Source organism: Hippichthys cyanospilos, chromosome 12 (assembly GCF_059441005.1).
Source record: "Hippichthys cyanospilos isolate Australia breed blue-spotted pipefish chromosome 12, RoL_Hcya_1.0, whole genome shotgun sequence".
NCBI lineage: Eukaryota > Metazoa > Chordata > Actinopteri > Syngnathiformes > Syngnathidae > Hippichthys > Hippichthys cyanospilos.
The window spans coordinates 6,938,764-6,961,071 of NC_142380.1; the positions used below are offsets into that span (position 1 = coordinate 6,938,764).

A 22,308-nucleotide genomic window follows, 5' to 3' on the forward strand; every position below is an offset into this window, starting at 1 on the left:
CTAATAATTGTTTGCAAATCTCTTCCCTCAATTTACGAATCAGTTACCTCGATTTACTCCTTTGTTCCTTGTTTTTTTAAGACGTACCATCAATTTACTAATCTCACTTTACCAGTCAGTACTTTCTGGTTAGCAAATAACTACCTGGCAAAAGAGGGGTTCTGTATACTGCTGGTCAACATGCACGAACTGAAGCACTACATTATTTTCATCTGCATAATGGCACAAACATTAGAAAAATAATGAAACCGATGAGACGTACAAAACCCTGAATTTTGTTGGAGAAAGCTGTCGACAGTTTGGTCTCAGCGAAATGTGATGAATGGAGCGTGACGTCACGCACGTCTAGCTGACCCATCGGGAGTGGCGTCGTGCGTACGTCAAAGTGTTCCGGGTGTGTACAGCACATTCCGAGAAAAGATTGGGCCCCCTTTCCGCTCTGTAAACCAGCTACATTTTTGTGTGGCCACTCTGGGCAATGGCTACAACCTATAGCTGCAAAATTTTGACAACAAGCTAGTAAAAAGCCTCCTACTCCGTAGAACGAACGGCGAGTAGTTTGGTAAGTAATTCGCTTAATTATGACTTGTTTCATACGGACGGTGTACCTTTCCCCCCCTTTTTAATGCAAACCCGAAACCGCTAGCATTAGCAATCGGTCAGCTAGCTTGGAGCTAAATTAACGGTAGCAATCGTTAGCAAGGTAGCTTCGCAACGCAATTGACAGAAGAGGATGGTGATGTCAAATTGAAGGAAATATGGATGTATGTACTTTCTGCGCCGTCTGTAAATAAAATTAGGCTTTTAGCACCAGCTGCCAGATGAATCTTATCGTTGCGTATACCAAATACTCAACACCGGATCTGAATTGACCGGTGCTCCCGATGTATCAGTAAATAAATCCAGATTGAGAACAAAGATGTTTTGACCACAGCCTTTCCCAACATCATTTGTGTTTCAAACCGTCGTTTCATTTTATACGTTGACTACATACAGATTTGGCTCCATGTCAAGGAAAAATACAGTCATACTTGAGTAATGCCGTTTGTTTCCCTTTTTATGTCACATTAAGATTAACACTGCATGTGACATCGCTTGCTAAATCGATCGTTTTTAACAAAAGCTGTGAGTCAAAACTGCTGTCTTACAGTGTACGAAAATAGGTAAGTATATTGTACGTTCATTCATTCATTACCTTTCAATAGATGCCAATATTTGACACCAGGTCACAGTGCAAACTAATCATTCAACCTTTGCGCATTTTTTTTAAATTTAATTTGAATAATTTTGAATATTAAAGTTACTTTGTCACAAGGACGTCTGGTCTCAATCTCCTAGCACAGTGATTCTTAATACTTTTCATAATTTGCAACATTAACATTGTATTGTTGCTTTTCCATCACAAGCGAGATTTTGATTTTTGCAAATGGAGTTTCTCAACCTTTGTCACACCGGGGCCTGCATTTTCCTACACACCTTTAGGAGTTAAAAATAAGGAAAGCATTTTATATACAGTAATAGTGATCTATGAAAACGCATGCGCAACAAATTTTGAAATGTTTCAAACAAGTTTGCTGCACCGTCAAAGTGTTATTCCAAGCCATGACCTTTCAACAGAGGCCGAGCTGCACTGTATTTGTTTGCAGCGTAATCTAGTGGCAAGATCGCATGAGAACCTCACTTCCTGTCAATATCTCTGTGAACTGTGGGCATGTGATTGTATTCTTATTGATGCTATAAAGTAATATAATCAGACAGAACATCCACATTATGTAGGTAGTGACAGTTTGAACATTAACAATGTGCTTAAATTTGTTACATATAAAAACGTACCAAAGTAAATCTATCAAAAGGTTAACGATAACAGACGTTTACTCAACAAGTTTTGTATTTATATTTAAAAATGGTTAAAAAATCACTAACATTACACCCAGTTTGAAACTTTAGTTCAGTTCTTTTGTGTAGCACACTTTGAGAACTACTGTCTCGATTTAATCTTAACTGCCCTTCTTCTCAGCACATTTTTCCTTCATGAGTTTTCTTCGCACTAATCCTTGACCCAACTCAGATTATAAAGGAAGGAATGTGGAGAATTGCTTAGACAGTACCTTACCTAGCTTCGAACTGAGCCGAAAACAAATATTGTAATCTCACCCAACAACCAAACGTCAAAATTACTCTTCGCCACAATATTTTCTGCTTCTAAGCCGCTGCATAACATCTTGGTAAAAGGTTTGCTTTGTGCCTCTCGTTTTTGTCCGGGGCATGTTCTTTTGGACTGATGCGGCAGAAAACAAACTGGGCTATTTTTAAATCTTGACTTCTCTGCTTGGGAAAAAGCAGACAATTGTGTGATTGTCAACGCTATTTGAGGAATTTCAGAGCTGTACCTGTTGCTCACATGTTGCAGGCTTCCAGAGGCGCCTTGACCGGTGAATGCATAGAGTCAAGAAGGTCAAGCTTTGCCGAACTACAAAGGGTATCTGGAAAAGGTATAGTGCCTCATTTTACTTATTCGAATGCAGGTACACAAACACAGTTAATCTAACCTAATTGTTATAGTTTGAGTGGGCCCTCCAAAGGCAAACGCTCCAGAAGTTGCTGGCTTTTTTTTCATTGAAAATAATGCCATCACAACCTCAGCTAACACAACCTGCTGTTAGCTGTTAACCGCCAGCTGACCTCCACCCTCTAGCTCGTCCCATTACAGTAATTATTGTTTGTAAGGATACGGCCGATATACAGTAAAAATGCACATCTGTGCCTCTGCCTGTGTGGCTGACAGATCAATCTTTCTCGAATGGTGTCGAATTTAAAAAAAAAAGTCAAATTTTTAAGGCACACCCATACTTTTGGCCTTGATTTTTAGAAAAAAAGAGCATCTTATATTTAGGGAATTGTGGTACTATAGTTTAATAAATCAGACACAGATTTTTATATGTCTTACTGCTTTGAGCTGGTAGGATACTTGGTTGAAAAAAAAAATCATAGGGGTTGCACCACTTAAAAATGACAACCACAGACATGGAAAATAAAATTTTACCCAGCATATGCAAAGCGCAGTGCCCAAAAGTGACCGTGAAAATGAGTCAAGAAGACAATAAAAAAAAAAAAGGCACAATTTTACTATACTGGACTTTTTTCGTGATTGTTACACTAGATCACTACTTCAAATCTGTAATTAAAGCTCTCACGGCATTGACAATTTCATCCTGGAAAAAAACTACGCAGAAAAAGACAAGGTCAGGCTGCTTGAGCACTAATGTGACGTGCGTAATGTTGATGGCTCAGTTTTGTTCCAGCGAGGATGACGGCTGTGGACGGCCTATCGGACAGCACGGAGGTGGTGGAGATGGAGGACGTGCCCTCGCAGTTCTTTGTGGAGAAACACTCGTGGGAAGGGCTCCGTGACATCATCCATTGTAGCCGGAAGTACTCGGGTATGATCGCCAACAAGGCTCCCCACGACTTCCAGTTTGTGCAGAAGAAAGATGAAAACGCTCCCCATTCCCACCGGTTATACTACCTCGGTAAGTTTCAACAACTTGTGTTTCTTACTTTCAATTGCTCACTTGTCTTTTTTTTTTTAACCTCTCAACCACGAGTCATATTCTCTACCCTGCGCAGCACAAATATCGTCTCATGACATGAAAACAGTTACGTCATTAAATCCACCTTGTTGAAGGTGCCATTGTGTGTGTTTTTGTGTGCATTTGTGTGCAGGAATGCCTTATGGAAGCAGAGAGAACTCTTTGCTCTACTCAGAAATCCCAAAGAAGATTCGCAAAGAGGCCCTCTTAGTTTTGTCTTGGAAACAAATGCTTGATCATTTCCAGGTGAATTTCCACTGATTTTGCTTTGTGTACCAATCCTAATACACTTACTATAAAAACGGTGGCGCTTTGTGATACATGATGCATTCGGTGACCACGCTCCACTTCAAACTGGCATATCTCAAATCATGTCTTTTTTCTTTTTTTTCTGGAGCAAATATAAATATCACTCTCTGTTGTACTTTATAAACACATACGGTTATGATATTATTGACAGTTAATAAATTAAACTTTTTGCCGCAGTTTTTACTTTTCAATCTCATAGATATTGTGCTGCTTCTTGTGATGTTCACTCCTTGACCAGGAGGTGGCAGTATAACTCAGACAAACGTATACATGGAGAAGTGTCAAGTACTGTACTCACTAAAAGTTGGTCTTTATAAAGGGTGTGTGTTGAGGCGCCATTAGTCAATACATGAGCCCTTGAGCAATTATGATGTCATTTTATGTCAACAGCAAGTAGCAAATGGGCCGCCCCTCTGCAAATGCAGTATTATTTAAAATACCATGTTTCAACGAATAGGAGCACATAGAATGTATTTATTAAAAAAAAAAAACAATCTTGACGTCTTTCTCAATTGCTTTTGCTTGAAGGCGACACCACACCAAGGGGCCTACTCCCGAGAGGAAGAACTGCTGAGGGAGCGTAAACGCCTCGGAGCATTTGGAATCACCTCTTATGACTACCACACACAGACGGGCCTGTTCCTCTTTCAGGCTAGCAATAGCCTGTTTTACTGTCGGGATGGAGGCAACAATGGCTTCATTGTGAGTAGACTGCTGTTTGACATGTTTGTCAATCATTTATCCAATCAAGATATCGAGGCGTGAACTGCGGGATTTGAGAGGCACACGATTGCGCTGTTAAATTTTTGCAAATCCTGTCCTCAGTGTTCAGCATTATTTATCTATTTTCATGCTGAATTTAATGTTTTTTCTTTATCTACACATTCAAATATCCCTCTTCGCTTCCTGTCTTGCGGTTTTAGCAGTCGGCTCCCGTCAAGCCTGTGGAGATCAAGACCCAGTGCACAGGCACCCGAATGGATCCAAAGATCTGCCCGGGAAACCCCGACTTCATAGCCTTCATTAACAATAATGACCTGTGGATAGCTAACATCAAAACCGGAGAGGAAAAGAGGCTCACCTACTGTCACAAAGGTGTGAAGATTTAATTCAGTTTTTAAGCGTTATTATATTTTTATGGTAGGCATCATAACACATATTCCCACATTTGAGATAAACATAGCATAAACAAATTATTGTTCTGTAAAGACATTTTTGTCTTTGTCAATTCTTTACCGATCATCTTGCATGAAAGTCAGATTTTCTTTCTTTATCATAATGATGTCATATCCTTCTTTTATAACTCTTTACTAGGTGTGGACAATGTGAAAGAAGACCCCAAGTCAGCAGGTGTAGCAACATTTGTCATCCAAGAAGAGTTTGACCGTTTCACTGGCTATTGGTGGAATCCCTCAGTAGAGGAAGGTCAGCGCATGAAAACTCTGCGGCAGTTTTGACACATCCCTCTATTGTTCTTGAACCTTTTCTGATCGGTTGACTTTAAAAGCTGCTTCCAGCTTATGTTTCAAATGACTCGCTGTGCAGGCACATGTCCAATGTTATTTTTTTCCCTCCTAGACTCAAGTGGTGGAAAAACAGTATTTCTCTTGTACGAGGAGGTAGATGAGACTGAAGTGGAAATTATCCACGTGCCATCCCCGGCGCTGGAAGAGCGCAAAGCCGACGCATACCGATACCCGCGCACGGGTGAGTGCAGCCACGCACGCCGCTTTGGAGTTAGGTCACCAAAGTGTATTTATTGCTCCTATATTGAACATTTCCCTTTAAAATTTTTAGGAAGCAAGAATCCCCAGGCCACACTTAAATTAGCAGAGATCAAAACAGACCATCAAGGAAGAGTGAGTCACACTTGACTTCTTCTTTGCTCTTCTATGTCATTCTCCTCACACATGGTGTGTTTTTGTGCAGATTGTCAGCATGCAAGATAAGGAGCTGCTGGTCCCTTTCACCTCCTTATTTCCTGGGACAGAATATATCGCCAGGGTAGGATGGACAAGCGACGGCAAATAGTAGGTGTTGATTCAGGTCTGCCAGTTTGGGTTTTCAGGCTCCCTCTAGTGGTTGATGAAAGAATTTATGGGTGCACTTCACTTGGGACATTTCTTAAACAGTTATTCACTTTTAAATTAAATGTATGTGAAGTACATTTTAATAATTGTAATGAGCCTGCCTGTCAATATGCTGACTTTTTGTAGTGAAATATCTGTGTGACTGCTTTTAAGAAAAACGACGCCTCGGCTCATAAAGAAGCGTTAAAACTCTCTGCTTTTCGGTTCCAGCGGCTGGGCGGTTTTGTTGGACCGAAGTCAGAGAAAATTGCAGCTCGTCCTGCTCCCTCCATCGCTCTTCATCCCGGTTGCCGATGATCCGGCTCAGAGGCAGGCCAGTCTGGAGTTTGTCCCTGTTAACACGCAACCGTATGTCATCTATGAAGAAACCACCGACGTCTGGATTAATGTATGTCCAAATTATGCAAGTGCTGTGGCTATTGTAATGTAACTAGCACCCACTACTACTTATTTGAACTGAAGCTACTGAATATTTTTAGAACTGATTATCCCACAGATAAAAAGAGTAATTATAAATAATAATAAACACATATAATTAGAAATAAATATAAAGAAACATGGCACTTGTCGTGTCGCACCTATCAAAGTTTTTGAGGTTGCTATTCTTTATGGTCACTGAAATTTTAGCGTGTCTTCAGTTGAATCATTTGTGTATGTCTCTACAGGTTCATGACATATTTTATCCATTTGTCCAAGTGTCAGAAGAAGAGTTTACATTCATTTGGATCAATGAGTCAAAAACGGGTTTCAGTCATCTATATAAAATCACATCCCTGTTACAACCGAGCTGTCACAAGTGGACAGATCATTACCAGCACATAGAAGGTAAGGACCGGTGTTAACATGGGCCGGCTACTTTGAGTGAAAAAACAAACGATTTTAGAGAGCATTTTTCAGGTTCAATTTTGGAATGCCATGGATCTTGTTGCTTCTTTTATCAGGACAATTTAAATGTGCAATCAAGGAGGAAGTTGCGTTGACCAGCGGCGAATGGGAAGTACTTGCCAGACATGGATCCAAGGTAAGCTTTCACGCATACCATTTGACAAATCGCATTCGTTGATCAGATCGCTCCAGCTGACCGCGTTCTCCTCCTTAATTAGATCTGGGTAAATGAGATGACAAAGTTGGTGTACTTCCAAGGCACCAGAGACACTCCGTTGGAGCATCACCTCTACGTAGTCAGCTACGACTCGCCGGGAGAGGTGGTCCGGCTAACCAAGCCCGGCTTTTCTCATAGCTGCTCCGTTAGTCAAGTAAGATGAGCATCAGCAACAGTTTTCTTTTCAATAACATGTTGTATGTGGCCCAACTCCATGTAGTTGAAACACGGAATTTGTTGCTGAATTCATCATTCCTCCAGAGCAATATTAATCAGAATGACATGTTTGAACTAGTTTGGCCATATCTAACATATTATTGAACAGAAACATTTTCGGTTGATTTCCCCTTTAATGACTTTGTTATTTGGCCCATTTTGTTGCGCGCTTGACTTCCTGCGCGCATGTCTCCTCCCACCCGGCAGAACTTTGACTTTTTCGTCAGCCACTACAGCAATGTGAGCACCCCTCCCTGCGTTCACGTGTACAAACTGAGCAGCCCGGAAGGCCACCCCTTACACGCGGCGCCTGAAGTCTGGGCCAGCATGATGGAGTCACCAGGTAAAAATCATCTCCACCTCGTGGCGGAAGGACACGTTTGTCAAACGGGCTCATCCGTCCCCCAGGTTGCCCGGGAGATTACAACCCGCCGGAGATATTTCACTTTCCCGGCAAGTCTGGTTTCCGCCTTTACGGGATGGTTTACAAGCCTCACAACCTGCAGCCTGGCAGGAAGCATCCCACCGTTCTCTTTGTGTACGGAGGCCCGCAGGTTTGGCGTTTATGGGCCGCGCCGTCTCCCGCTAATGTCTGCGCCGTACTTTAACTCTCTTGTTGCTTCTTTGTTTTCCCAGGTGCAGTTGGTCAACAATTCCTTCAAGGGGATGAAGTACCTCCGTCTCAATACGCTGGCCTCCCTGGGCTACGCTGTCGTTGTCATTGACGGGAGGGGGTCTTGCCAAAGGGGCCTTCAGTTTGAAGGTGCACTTAAAAACAAAATGGTAAGCTCCATTTTTTTCATAGATTATCTCACGAAGCCTCGTGTATGTGTGTGTGTGTAAGTATAAATACATATATATATATATATATATATATATATATATATATATATATATATATATATATGTATATATATATATATATATTTATATATATATATATACACAGTCGGCCCCCGGCTTACGAGCACCCTGATTTACGAACAATTCGCCTTACGAGCGTGGATCAGGGAGATTTTTGTCCTCCGCTAACGAACAAACCTCTCGCCTTACGAGCAATTCGACATGCCGGCCATTGAGTATGTAGAAATGTTCTCGTTTAATTGCGTCAATAAAATCAACAGTAGCGACATCATCAATCATCAGTAGATACTTGTGGCAGTAACGTGAACGCTATTGCTCTTACAACGTCACACTGACTGTCTCACTCACGGTGTCTAAATATATTACCATTTAAGTGTAGTGTTTGTACAGCTAAAGGGAAAAACAGCTGACATGAAATTAAATGTGCCGATTGCAGGACAAAGAATTGGCATTGGTTTAAATGTGTGTTTTTTTAAAATTAATTGTCAATACATTCCAACCGTTTAAAAAAAAAAAGTGCGAATAATTATCAGTCAGTCACGGAGATGCGAATATGCTATTGGTCGATTAAGGTCACCCGGTCTCACTCACGGAGATGCTATTGGCCGGCGTCACACGTCAATCACAGAAATGCCGATATGCTATTGGCCGAACGCCTTTATCTAGCTTGAAGGGACAGGATGGAAGGAAGCAGAGAAAATTAGTGAAAAACGGAATGTTGTGAAGACTTTGCAAACTTTATCTGTTAGACATAGCTTCTAAAATTACTAGCAGCGGTAAAGAAAGAAATAAGAGGATGATGTTTTAGTATCTGCGTGATTTGCACCCTGACTGAAAGAGTTACTGTAACACTGTAAGACCAATAGCATATATGTCGCCGTGTTAAGTTTGAGCGTTGGACTCTGCCCCCTATGCTTACACCCAGCTCAAGTCTCGTCGTTTCAAAGGTAAAAGCAATTTAACCAATGTATTTATTATAAAATGCAAGCGTACAGCAGATTATGTCACTCAATTTTAATATATGTATACAGTGTGTCGTTTTTACCTAAGGCTTCGCCGCGCGATGCACGCATTCACGAATTAACATGGGTTTGGATTGCCCGCTATACGAGCAATTCGAGACACGAGCGTAGCCGCTGAACGGATTAAGTTCGTAACCCGGGGGCCCACTGTATATATATATATATATATATATATATATATATATATATATATATATAATCGCAAAACCTTACATGCTTAATCACATCTCAAAATTTTTTACGAAGCTTGTAACATATTTAATTGAATAAAATCCAATGAGTCCTCTAGCAACATTTCAAATTAAAAAGATGTAAACGTCCATCTTGGTCTGCCGTTATATTGTTGAAGTTTTATTGCAAAGTTAGCAGAGTCGAGCTGCCACAGGAAATAAATCGTTACCGGGTAACTGACTAAAAGTTTTTGAAGTTAAATTACTGTACGTAAATTTTTGTGGTTGGCAAGTTAGCAGAGTTTAGCCGCCATGGGACGTAAATAATTAGTCGTAATTGAGTAAAAAGAAAAAAAAAAAATGCATTTTTTTTTTTTTTTTTAAGAATATATTTGTGTTGTGAGGTTAGTTGCCATGAATGTCAGTTGTGCACCTTTTAACTCAGGGTCAAGTGGAGATAGAAGACCAGGTGGAGGGCCTTCAGTATGTGGCGGAGAAGTTTAACTTTGTGGACCTGAGCCGTGTGGCCATCCACGGTTGGTCCTACGGCGGCTTTCTCTCCCTCATGGGACTCATCCAGCGACCCAACGTATTCAAGGTTGGCAAACCTTTTCTGTGTCCATGGGCTGCTGTTACATGAAGTTTAAAAAAAAAAAAAAAAAAAAAAGTTAATGCGTACTGCACCTTGTTTGTATGCTGGGTACGAAGTAATACTGAGCATAGAAAAAAAACTATGTTAAAGTAGTAAATTTTGAGCATTACTGGTTGTAGTTACAATATCTGCCCACATGATGTCAGTGTTTTACAAGGCACTGAAACACGTTTAATTAAAAATGCCAAGTGGTTTGTGACGCTAAGCACCACCACAAGTCCAAGTCACCTTAGCATACTATGCTATGCTATGCTACAAAAATCCCTCTTTCAGTATTTGAAGTCCTTCTTGATCGCGTTTGTGTCAGTTGGCCATCGCAGGCGCCCCGGTGACGGTGTGGATGGCGTACGACACGGGCTACACGGAACGCTACATGGACGTGCCCGAGAACAACCAGCAGGGCTACGAGGAAGGCTCGGTGGCGCTGCACGTGGACAAGCTTCCCAGCGAGTCGGTCCAATTTCTCACTGTCAAAATTGTGGTTTTGCCACACGCCGCTTGACGGTCTTGACTTTCGTTCCAGGCCCAACCGTTTGCTGATCCTCCATGGATTTCTCGATGAAAATGTGCACTTTTTCCACACCAATTTCTTGGTGTCACAGATTATCCGTGCTGGGAAGCCCTATCAACTTCAGGTTACTATCACACGCACACACATTCAAGACATGGTTAGTTAATGATATGCAAAAACAAGAAAATTGCTGTGTCAAAGTTGAGCTGGATTATTAATGGATCCAACATATTTTCAACATGTTACTGACAGAATATTGCAGAGTAAAGCCTCATGTGATATATGTATATTTTTTACTTCTAGATGTCGCGCTTAGTTTAAAAACAAAGGCTAGTGCAATGGAATTGAATCACCTTTCCCTGCATCTTTAAAGCGAGAGTGCCCCTAGAGGCGCTAAGATGTATCACAAGTGCTTTGTGAGGCTTGGTTTCCCGTCACTAAATGATGATGTTTATTTCTAAGTGTTGACACGCACAGCTGTTGTCCAAGTGTCCATTTTTAAGCGAGTTCCGCGTGCGGCTTGCAGGTGTACCCCAACGAGCGCCACAGCATCCGCTGCCCCGAGTCTGGAGAACACTATGAGATCATGCTGCTGCACTTTCTACAACAATACCTCTGAAAGTCAAAATGGAAAATGGCACCCGAGCGGACCGGCGCTCACCCCTCAAACCCACGTTTGCTGTCCGCCTCCTTTTCTCTCCTTTGTGCGCGCTGTGTTTTGCCGTTGGCCAGCAAAGGTAAGGACATTGGAAACGGGACGTGCGGGCCGTGTCGCACCAAGTTGCCACCTTGGCCCTGCTCCGCCCCCTCCCCGACCCGCTCGAGAGCTGTCACGTTCGACCCCGTTGGCGCGAGTTATAGGAAAGAGCTCAGAGTTTGACGGATCTGAAAATGGAAGCGCGCCTCCATTGTTGCACACGCCCTAATATATGTGTTGATTGCAGACATGAAGAAACGGAAGGAAGGCCCTTCCCGTGTCCACTTGTTTTAGTGTGTTTAAAATAAAATATTTTTATGAATTTTTATTCTTATTTTTAATGAAAGCTGACAGAGGCCAACTCATTTGTCTTTTCTGTCCCCATTGGCGCTTGCCTTGGAAACATATAATTTATATTTGCCAAAGTACCTCCTGACCTTTGGTCTTGCCGGTATTTGCTTTTTTTTTTTTTTTTTTCTTTTGTTTTGTTTTTTTTCTTTTGGTTTGTTTGTTTTTTACTGCAATACAGCCGACAGAAGGTTGAGCACTGGAGGCTTTCGACAGCTTTGTACCACCAGAATACAATTTGTACGTCGCCACCAATAAATGGATGAATCCATGACAAGTTTGCCTCTGTTGCCTAGAAAATTGTGCCTAGCCTCAGACAAGGCTGCTTCTTTTGTGGGAAGCGCTGTTGCCATGGCAAAACAATTGGCCACTGCGGAGGCTGCGAATGCAGCCAGAGAGAGAACCATCTTCGCTTCTTCAAACCATCAAACAGCAGGCTCGCAAACAAGCTGGATAGCCTCGGCTTCCAAATAAATGATTTTTACTGCCCTACGCTCCGTGGTCATTAAAGGGACAGTGTGTAAGATTCAGACCGTTTTTCATGAAAAAGGAATAAATTAAATGATTGTAAATTTCAAAAACCTTGAAAATGAACGTTCTTAAACACCCACAGTATGTATAAAATGTAATCATAGGTCTAGTTATCATGAAATAATATTAAATGGAGGGTGGCACTTCTCTGGAGGCGGCCATGTTTGTTATAGCTATGGAGAGCACCTGCAGCACCTCCTGCTGGCCGTAATGAAAAATGCTCCAAGTCTTTCACATTATCCATTTAAAAAGAAAAAAAAAAGCTTAAGAAAAGTTTGTTTTTGTGGAATTAAAAATGCCTTTCTATACATGGTTGTTTTGGGGGAAGAAAAAAAACGTTTTTTTATTTTCCCCTAAATTAAATGCCTTACATCTTTTTTGGGTAGAGGGGAGCAAAACCCTTATTCAGTTCTTTAAAAAAAAAAATAGAAAACAGGCTCACTATAAATGGTCTTCCTGATTCGAGACGGTAGAAGTGTGACTTTGTTTTGAAGCAAGCGATAGAAAACAAACAGCCGTTTTGCTATCAAGCCATTTTATTGGCTCCTGAAGGTCAACAAAAGTCTCTTGAAAAACACACGTCAAAGGAGACAATATAAATTACAAATATAGTGATATTTCTTTGGACAGCATTTAAATTAAAAAAAAAAAAAGACAAGTAACATTCCCCATCAGACAAAACGACGTTTTTCCTCGTTACACAACAGAAAGAAGTCAATATGACTTAAAATCGCGCACCATTCAGCAAGAAAAAAAAGGAATAATCACATGATTGAATGGCTGGAATGTTTCTCATGCGTCAGTGTACAGTGATTTCAACTTTTCAAACGGCGACCCGGACGCGCTCACGCGGAGGGCAAAGGTCACGTGTCGGCCCGCTCGGGGGCGGCGGGAAAGGAGAGCCGCTCCCCCACTTTTTTTTTTTCCTCGTCTCGGCTGAGGCGGCAGTCCGGCGAGCTCTTGCGCTTGACGCCACTTCTACCAAAAACAATGAAGAGTCCAAAATGATTTTTTTGGGGGGTGGCGGTGACGGCCTTAGGATTTGCTGTGGTCGACGGCGACGGGGGCGATCATCATGGCGCTGGACTTGAGAGGATAGTAGCGCCCCCTCCAGCTTTTCCAGAAGATACCCTGCTTGCGCTGGTGCCGCTGTTTGGGTGGCGGGCTCTGGAAAAAGCGACCGTTCAGGTTGGACTGACCGCAGTTGCTGAACCACCAGCCGCCTGCCGTGCGGGAAAAAAAAAAGATGGAAAAGCAGGTTAGAGGAAGACAATAATTCAAATAAAAAGACAATAAAAATTGTGTCCTAAATCCATGTACTGTAAAACGAAGCCTCGTGAAACACTTGTTTTTTTGTTTTGTTTTTTGTTTATTTTTTTTGGTTTTAAGCGAACTGCCAGTGCATTGGAAACAACAAATTCCCAAGGCATCTTAAAAGCAAGGTGCCACCTAGAGGAGCTAAAAAGTATAAGTGCTTCATGAGGCATTACTGAATAATAATAATAATTACAAACAAACTACTCATGGTCATGTTTTTGAATCGCCTTACCATCCACAGTCATTTGAAAAAAAATGTGTATAAAATATAACTTGGTTAATAAATAAAACACTTATTGATATTAATCATTTGTTTCCTGAAAATAAAGTGTTTTTTTTCCCCCAATTAAAAAAAAACCCTACCTTTCTTACACTACATGGTTTTCTTTTAAACCATTACTATGAATTCTATGTGAAGTTTGCTGCGAGTAGCAGGCATTTTGGTCCTGGCAAGTCAAATTTCTGCTCATAAGTCAAGACAAAAAAATGGCTGCTCTATGGCTTGCATCTCAAAAATGTTGGGTCAGCGTCGAAGTCTACTAAAAGTTGTCCTAACTTAAGCCTGGGTCGTTAGCGGAAGTGACACATTCTTCAAAGCATCTCACCGGATAAATGTTTGGCGCAGTTGGTGTCCTTTTTGAGGTCGTTGTCTTGGTCTCGAGTGGAGAACGGCAGACCGGCGGCGGCGTCCGAGCCCAATGAGCTTTCGAGAGGACTGAAGGTTCCCGCCTCCTGGACCTGGAGGGCGTAGCGGCTCTCCTCTGGGCCCAGCCGGAACGGCAGGCGGACGGACGCCACGTCGCCTCCCCAGTCGGACAACTTGATTTGGAGGACATAGCCGCCCTTCTTGGTGATGGCGTACATCTTTTCCAGGCCCAACCAGAACTCACCTGTTGGACATGGCGAGAATTGAATCGGCGGTCGGGGGGGACAAACACGCACCCGTTCCGGGTTAACGTCGGGAAATTTACCATCAAGGTTGCCAAAGCCGTTCTGGTAGGCGGACCACAGCCGGTCAAAATCCACTGAACCGTCTTCTCGCTTTTGGATCACGGTCCAGCCGCCGTCTGCGCGGACAAAATGGCGTTACGCATCGGACTTTGCGGACACGCGCCGGTAACGTCCCTCCCGTCCAACTTACCGGCGCTCATCTCACAGAAGACCTGGAAGGCTTCCAAATGGTCCGGCTGGATGGTGTAGACCCCGCTAATGGTCTCACCGCGCAGGAACAGCTCGTGGCAGTCCGAAGCCATCTCTGGACAAAGACAACAAAAAAAAAAAATCATTATTGACTGCACGTGTGACTTACAAAGTGTAACCAAAACCATTTTTGCTTATGTTAGTTAAATCGACACCTGTGCTTTCTAAAAGCGTCTGACATGTTTGTTAGCTAGCATACAAACACGTTTGCTAGCTTAGCTTGCTAGTAAACACACATGTTTGTAGCTAGTTAACTAGCAAACAAACATGTCAAGTTCTGAGTAAAGTATAAGATTGAATATCTTGCCTTTGAAAAAAATAATCATATAAATATGTTTTTGGGATTGAATTAGTATGTTACACAGAATTTTAGTTTGTTAACGGCCAGCATTGTTGCCACTGCTGTAATTTTACTACCTAAAGTCATCAATGACTTTAGTACTGAATTCAAATATCAAGTAATCACGTAGTATTTTTTTTTATTTTATAGACTCGTTTAGAAGAACACTTGAAAAGTTTTGAAAAAAAAAATACATTATAGATTTTTTTTTAAATAATAATAATAACCTCTTAAATTTTAGGGGTGCTTGAGCACCCCCAAAAAAGATCTAAACACACTCACGCTCGAAACACATTAATCACAAGGAAGTCCAACTAGATTCAGGATATCGGTGTCACAGTATCGAAGCACGTTTAAGTCATCGACAGACTTTAAGTCATAGCATCGCTAATGGCAACAAAGATGAGACAAAATGTAATATAATGTGTCTGACCCGTTTTAGCTTGCGGGCCACGTGGAGGAAAATCTATGCCCAAGTGGACCGGACCCATAAAATTATGGTAAATATTTAAGTAACTTTAAAACAACAACTTCAGATTTAATATGTAACTAAAACATTTCAAATGTTTCATTTATTGAAAAAAAATCAGCTCATTTTTATACTTTACATTAAAAATCTCACGGGCCGGCTTAACCCCGTTTGCGGGCCAGAATCGGCCCGCCGGCCGCATGTTTGAAACCCAGATATAACGGATGATCACAAAGTGAACGCGAAAAAGATGCAAATATTTATTTTGAAACGACGTACTCATAAGTGGGTCAGGCAGGCCGAGCAGTGTTTGCAAATAGCATTCTTATCTTGGCGGCGGAACACGGTGTGTGTGATGTGATGTGCTCTCTCAGCCAGATTGTGGGAGAAATTTCCCCGCGCCTGCAAATATGACCTTTCTCCCAGTTCCCAGGCAGGCCTGCCCAGTCGCATTCCCAAAATCAATTGCCGCTCCCCTTGAAATTCCTCACCCCCCCCCCCAGCCGGGCAAGAAGCCCCCCTGCCCCCGGCAGGCCTTGCTCACGTGCCGTCGATGACGTCGCCGTGCGTGGCCGCTGCGTGGCCCAGACGTGTTCGCCACGTGCTGGGGGAGGGGGGGCTTAATACCGTTTACCTTGTCAATGGACATACATTAAAAAAAATAATAATAATAAATTCAGATTTTATTCAACTTTTTTAGAGGAGTTCATTTTCTACTCTATTTTTAAAATTGTTCAATGTAATTATTATTCATTGATATAATTAATCTCACGCCTGGTTGTGGGATTCAGGAGAATCACACAAGATATTTTATAGGTTCATTATTCATTTTTCACATTTTACTCACTGCAAATTTTTGAATGTCTTTAACAACAAAAACAGTTTTTAAATGGAAACAATTCAAAAATTCCACACAAAATTGAATAGGCAGATTTCTACAAACCACTTATATTAAAAAATATATATATATAATGCTCATATATTTATGTTTAAAAAAAAAACCAAGACAACAATTTTTTTAAATGAATAAATGTTAAATATACATGTAATACTGTTTATTTCGCTAATATTTTAATTGTATTACCTGCGTCAAATTATATTTTTTTTGTTCAGTTTGAAATTGATTATTTACAGTCAAACAAATATTTACAAAAAAATGTAATAAGCAGATTTTAACAAACCACTTTCATCAGAATTAATTGGCGGGCAAGATCGATTTTTTTTGGCATCTCCAATTTTTTGATGCCAATCCTCTTGTTTATTGTTAAAGCGGAGCCCTCATTTGCATAAGTGCACCTTTCCCCCACAAGCGGGCCACGTCGGGCCAGGGGGTTCTCCTCAACTTTAACACACTTCTTAGTCATTCAAAGAAAGGGGGGGGGCAGGAGGGATGTCTGACTCCCGCAAAGAAGTGGGGGAAAGGTCGCCGCTAGCTGAGGTCGCCAAGATCGCGCCGAGGACACGTGTCCAAACTTTACCCATGCGTCAATACAAATTGTATTCTTGTACACAATAACAAACGGGCAGCCGGAGTATAATCCGCTTTCCGGCTCCTGAGACCCAAGAACTTTCGCCCACTTGACATTTTGCCAGCGCTTTTCTCCAACAAAGACATTTAGCGCTGCGCTGCAACTAAATATGAGGACATAATAAGTAGGGATGGGCGAGGAACGATAGCGGGTATCGTATCGGGACACGATTGCAAGGTATCGGGTACTCGTGAAGGATGCTGATACCAGCCGCTGAAACCTAAAGCGAATGCATGGTGCTACACCGCTGCGAATGATCAACAGTCAAAATTAATTGACAATTAATCGATTCTCCGATTAATCGAAAAGCATTTTAACCCTTGCCCTTTGTTATTTTCTTCTTAATCATTCTTGTAGTATTTGAGCCAAGGATGGCAAAATTACGGTAGTGTGAAGATGTTAAAATTTGAAACGTTGTCACCATCTGGGTGAAATTTCAGCTCCCCGGTGTCTGCTTTCAATGCTTTCCCTTTCAATGCTTTCCACATTCTGGATGTGTCTTTAAGGGGCGTGGCCAAGAATGGGAGCTATTCGTTAGCCCGTCTGTGGTGATTTGCATCATGCGTTAGCATTAAGCTAGCAGAATCTTAATTGTTTGAACAGACGTTTTTTTTTTTTTCTTTTTTGTCCGATTGGCCTTTGGTAATCCGCCATTGTGTCCAAATTGCGTCTGGCGAGTGTCGGAGTCAAGCTGAGCAAAAGAGCGTGCTCCTTAATTGATTTTCTAGCTTGATGCTAATCGCTAGCGATTTAAGCTTCTTTGGCAGCCCGGCCAAGCAGATGGCCGCCCGCGTTCAGATGCGCCGCACTTGACTTAAGGCGGATTTCAAACACGTTTTGCCTTTTACTTACCGAGCGGGGAGTCGCCTTGCTCGGCCAAGCCTTCGCTCTTGCTCAACGATCTTTGCCTCGACTGTTGGATCTGGGGGGGAAAAAATTCATACAATTGGAGAAAACTTGCCATTGACCATTTGTCCGTTTTGTCAACTTGTCTTTGAGGAGTTTTGCTACAGTCAAATCAATTTATTGCTAAGTGATGATAAATAAATAATGAATGCCAAAAACTGTCAAAGTGAGTCGAGGAGCTTCATTTAGACAAAAGTAGTCATTTTTTCTCCCAAAATGCCTTAGTAATGGCATATTAATGGCAGTTAAGACCAAAACAATCCTTTACCCCCCTACACCTTACTATTAATAGCCATTTTTGTTGTTGAAAAATTGGCTGACTAATCATAGTCACTAAAAAAAATACAGCACATGGTTGATTCTTGAAAAAAAGATTGGTCGGAGAATTTAATTTTGGTGCCTAGAAACTTGAAGTGAGTGATTGAAAAGATTTTGGTCCCAAGAAACTGTTGAAGTGAGTTTAGGAGCTTCATTTGGACATTACATGTCATGTGCTTCCCTCTTGTGGCCTATTTAGGCAATCGCAACACCATAGATATGTCAAAATTTTTAATGTGTCCAACATATGTGCAGTATATACAATGACATTTATATGGTTTTACGTCGAGAGCATAACTTCCTTTAAACCGATAGCGGTCCAATTACTCAGCTTTTCACCAATACAATACAAATATCAACGAGTCAAAGCAATGCTCGATAGCGCCAACTACTGCCAAGGAGGACTTGAAATCAGAGGTTGTTTCCTTAAGTATTATTGACTGGTATCGGCAGTCTCTTACAGTACTCGATACAAACAAGCTCTGCTAACGCACTAAAACATCGCTGCTCGGTAAGCTCTTGAGGTAAAAGTTGGTGCTGAAGTGAAACGTTCCTAAATTTAGCAGCCAAAGTGCTAATCTGGCACGAAGGTGCTCACCTGACTTTGCAGGGTTCTAATGCGCACGTTCTGCTTGTCGAGTTTCTCCTGCTGCAGTCTCATCCGGGCCATCAGATCGTCGATGCGTCGGTTCTGAGCCTCCAGCATCACCTGAAAGCAAAAAGCAAACTCGGCATTGCATCACATTCGAAAATCAGAGCAGCTCTGCAAAATATGATAACACACAACTGGAACTTCTAAATGAAACAAAGTGAAAGTGCACTCCGGTTATGTAATTCCCACTCCCCGCTTCCTAAAGTAGCGCCATCGAAACCGAAATAAACATTTGCTATGGAATGTCCCACTTGTAAATAATAACAAAGTTATACGGCATGCACAGTGAAAAATCATCCAAGTTACCTTTCGTTTTCACGCACGCACGTACAACACGTACTGCACGCACACAACCCCCACTAACTGCTACATACATTTCTTGCCACAATAACACAACCCCAACCAACTGCAACATAAATTTCCTGCCACAATATCGAGTTAATTTACGCAGAAAACAATAACTTGTAGCAAGATATCATTTTGGTGCCATTTGATTACTGTAACGTGCAAGCAATGTTAAAATGTAACCATATTGTGCAATACCCGTTTCGTTCCTGGACAAGCGGGTAAATAAATCGAGCGCACTTTTGTGTGACCACATCCTGGTTGACCGTTCGAGTGAAGGTTCGCTTCATTTGTGCTACAAGAAATCTATATATAATGATGACGTTAATTCATGGGCGCAATTGCTTTTTTGACATTTTTTCGGCCACATCTTGTAAAGTCATTTTGAATGCATTGGAAATCAAGAAAACACATTTTCACACGCGTTTGAATTTCTTTGAAGTTATATCGTAACAAAAATGTGTGAGTGACCGAACAAACTCACAAAAAAACATTTTTCTAATTGGATCATTCTCATCCCATCACGATAATCATATAATACATGAAAACAGTCCGAAGCCTCTGTACATGTGGTGAAATTGAAAATGAAATCAAAATACACAGTAAAAAACAGCAAGTTAACACAAATTAAACCAAGCAAAGAACAACAGATAAGCAAAGTGTACGAAAAGAAAGACGACTGTGACAAAACGTGCTTCGGCGTAGAATTAGAATATCTCATGATGTCAATTTTCAGACGCCTGGTTTTGTGAAAACGCACGGAATTCATATTGGCGATCGAAGGCGATCGACTCCATGAGTTGTTGAGGTTAAGCCTAGCAGTAAAAGTCTTCTTACCTGGATGCCGTGCGCGTCGGTGCCGTTCTTGGCGTCCAGCCTGTCCTCCAGCCGGCCCAGCCGGTCGTCCAGAGCCGTCCTCTCCCGCCGCGTCCGGTCCGTTTCCTCCTTCAGCTCGGCCGTGACGTTGAGGAGCCGGCCCTCGCGTTCCTCCAGCCCCCGGGCCCGATTCTTGAGGGCCTCTCCCTCGGCCCTCAGCCTCTGGCTCTCCTTGGCCAGCTCGCCCACGGTGCGGTTGTAGACCTTCAGCTTGGCCAAGATGTCCCTCATCTGGACCTTGGTCTTGTCCACGTGCTCCTTGAGCCCCTGGCCCAGCTGCAGGAGGCCGTGGGCGATGACGTTGACGTCGTCCCAGGCGGCGAACTGCACGCGCTTCTCCTTCTCCGTGGCCCCTTTCCTCTCCAGGGGGAAACCCGTGGCCAGGATCAGCACCAGGCACAGGGTCAAAGTCGCTAGAGTGGTCTTCATCGTCTCTTTCGTCTTTGGAACGTTCGAGCTGCGGCTCCCGGCCGCCGACTCCGAGCTCGTCTGTTATATACGTCCGCAGCCCTCGGGTCCGAGCCGCCGCCGGCTCGCCATTGGCTCCCTCAGGAGAAGGAGGGGGAGCGCCCTCGCTCGGATTTCTCTCCGCCTCTGACGCGAAAAGCTGGCGGAGCGCTGGAGAAGGATCGCGTTTGAACAAAAGGTACGGACTCTCGGGAGATCTCCTGTACGTTCTGCCGTGTGGGATTCCGTTAGCCAAACAAAACCTGCAGGACAGGTCAGAGGTCATCATGGGTCTTTCAAGGGTTTTTACACAATGAAACATGGCTCTCAAGCTCACGTCACTCCTTCAGTAATTCTGCAAATCAAAAAATTAAAAAGAAAATGACCTTTAAAAAAACAAGACAGGCGGTGCATTCAAATGCATTCAGATATTTCAGACTCTGGCAGAATTTATTTACATATTTAGCAGTTCTATCAATCAATTACATTTTTTTAGGTAACGGATTGCAAAATTTTCCACAATGAGTCTCAATTAATCGCATTTTTCAACAATTATTTGTTCCAGTGCTTGTGACAGATATTTGAGAATAAAAAAAACTCTATAATAGCTCTCTGCATTTCATATTGGTGGCAGAAAAAAGGGCCCTTAAATCCCAACCCCAAGTTTACATCACCATGGAATTTACAACAAAAAACAAGTGATTTGCCATCAAATATTTTCAAATTCCGGGCATCAATATCATTTTTCAGATTTGTCAGAAATGTCGAAACTCTTGCTTTACAGATACAGTGGACATATCGCAATATCACAAGTGCTTCATGAGGCTTCATTTTTCCATCTTTACTTTCAAGGCTTGACTAATACTTGTGTGTCTGATAATCAATTACATTGGCGATTAAGTAAAAACAAGTTAAATACATAAATTGAATTTTGGGGAATTCTTGAGTGGTTACACCAATGATGATATAAACTGCTGGCACAAATTGTAACATTATAACAAAGAAAAATCTGAAAATGTCGAAATTATTTTGTCAAGTTTGGGGAGGCAGGAAATGATTGAATGCTATTTTATGCGTTTTTTTCCACATGTTGTGATATGTTAATGTAGAGGAAAAACTCGTCCGATTTTTATAATCCTAAAAACTGGAGTAAATGGATTTTATAACATCTAACTAAGTACCTTATTCGTGAATATTCTGCCGGGAGGCTGAACCAGTGTGAGAATTGGGGGAAAGTTCACAGCACAGAAACGGGCCACATTACAAGCTTTTTTTTTTTTTTTTTTACAACCTCTGCTGGGAGCTGTACGTGATGCAGGGGAGCAGCACAAAGACAGAGCAGAGCTCCTTTAACCCCCTCCTGTCTGCAGGCTTGCCAGACAAAGTAGGTGAAAGGTAACGGCTGACTGCTGACAGCGCCCGCCGGGGGGGGGGAAAAAAAAAAAAAAAATCATTGGACCTTCGCTTACGTGTCTGGAATGTAACAAACATGCTTTATGCTCGCAAATGCCTTTGGCAAAGCCTGCGCGGTTTTTCCGGCAGGTTAGCCAAAAGCTGCTGAGTTCTTGGCAAAAATACGCTTTTGGCTGTTTGCGCCCGTTTACAGGAAACTGTTTGGGAAAAGATGATTTGTTTTGGGCCATTGCAATTATTACAATGACATTCAAAATTACACATCTATATCCTGAGGTCCGACTTAATCATTTGTGTCCACTTTAGTGGATATTTGTTTTTGGTTTGTATATTTTGTCTCATTTAAGTCCCAGTGTCCTCGGTTGAGGACATCTTGGCCTTCCCAATTATGTAT

General features: G+C 42.1%; 2 protein-coding genes across 4 annotated transcripts; one reads left to right on the forward strand and one right to left on the reverse strand.

The window, feature by feature from the left end:
* The first annotated feature begins 408 nt into the window (after positions 1–408).
* Positions 409–11,848, forward strand: LOC148414633 (dipeptidyl peptidase 9-like). Of its 3 annotated transcripts, none has more exons than XM_088429471.1 (21): positions 409–562; positions 2,411–2,492; positions 3,292–3,530; positions 3,724–3,836; positions 4,428–4,601; positions 4,823–4,994; positions 5,214–5,324; positions 5,478–5,606; positions 5,697–5,758; positions 5,829–5,929; positions 6,200–6,377; positions 6,655–6,814; positions 6,931–7,010; positions 7,093–7,245; positions 7,515–7,650; positions 7,716–7,861; positions 7,944–8,090; positions 9,809–9,961; positions 10,323–10,465; positions 10,539–10,650; positions 11,053–11,848. In XM_088429471.1, the coding sequence occupies exons 2-21, from the start codon at positions 2,437–2,439 to the stop codon at positions 11,143–11,145; spliced, it is 2,658 nt and encodes an 885-aa protein (XP_088285597.1). In that variant the 5' UTR covers positions 409–562; positions 2,411–2,436; the 3' UTR covers positions 11,146–11,848. The 3 variants fall into 3 exon arrangements, with proteins under 3 accessions (XP_088285597.1, XP_088285598.1, XP_088285599.1); XM_088429472.1 differs by having other exon boundaries at positions 4,826–4,994; XM_088429473.1 differs by having other exon boundaries at positions 466–562; positions 3,303–3,530.
* Positions 11,849–12,620: 772 nt separating this feature from the next.
* On the reverse strand, positions 12,621–20,539 carry angptl4 (angiopoietin like 4). Its single transcript, XM_088429474.1, has 7 exons — positions 20,016–20,539; positions 18,780–18,890; positions 17,810–17,879; positions 14,561–14,674; positions 14,391–14,486; positions 14,025–14,309; positions 12,621–13,325 (listed from the first exon to the last, which is right to left on the reverse strand). The coding sequence occupies exons 1-7, from the start codon at positions 20,481–20,483 to the stop codon at positions 13,138–13,140; spliced, it is 1,332 nt and encodes a 443-aa protein (XP_088285600.1). The 5' UTR covers positions 20,484–20,539; the 3' UTR covers positions 12,621–13,137.
* Between the last annotated feature and the right edge of the window lie 1,769 nt (positions 20,540–22,308).

Bases quoted from the DNA above. Each gene is read 5' to 3' on its own strand.
- angptl4 (XM_088429474.1), bottom strand. From the start codon at position 20,483: ATGAAGACCACTCTAGCGACTTTGACCCTGTGCCTGGTGCTGATCCTG. The intron at 14,675-17,809 runs GTAAGTAAAAGG...GTCTTTGTCCAG, and splicing joins GCAAGGCGACTCCCCGCTCG to AGATGGCTTCGGACTGCCAC. The intron at 13,326-14,024 runs GTGAGATGCTTT...CCCGCACGGCAG, and splicing joins CTGCGCCAAACATTTATCCG to GCGGCTGGTGGTTCAGCAAC.
- LOC148414633 (XM_088429471.1), top strand. From the start codon at position 2,437: ATGCATAGAGTCAAGAAGGTCAAGCTTTGCCGAACTACAAAGGGTATC. The intron at 4,602-4,822 runs GTGAGTAGACTG...TTGCGGTTTTAG, and splicing joins GAGGCAACAATGGCTTCATT to CAGTCGGCTCCCGTCAAGCC. The intron at 5,930-6,199 runs GTAGGTGTTGAT...TTTCGGTTCCAG, and splicing joins TGGACAAGCGACGGCAAATA to CGGCTGGGCGGTTTTGTTGG.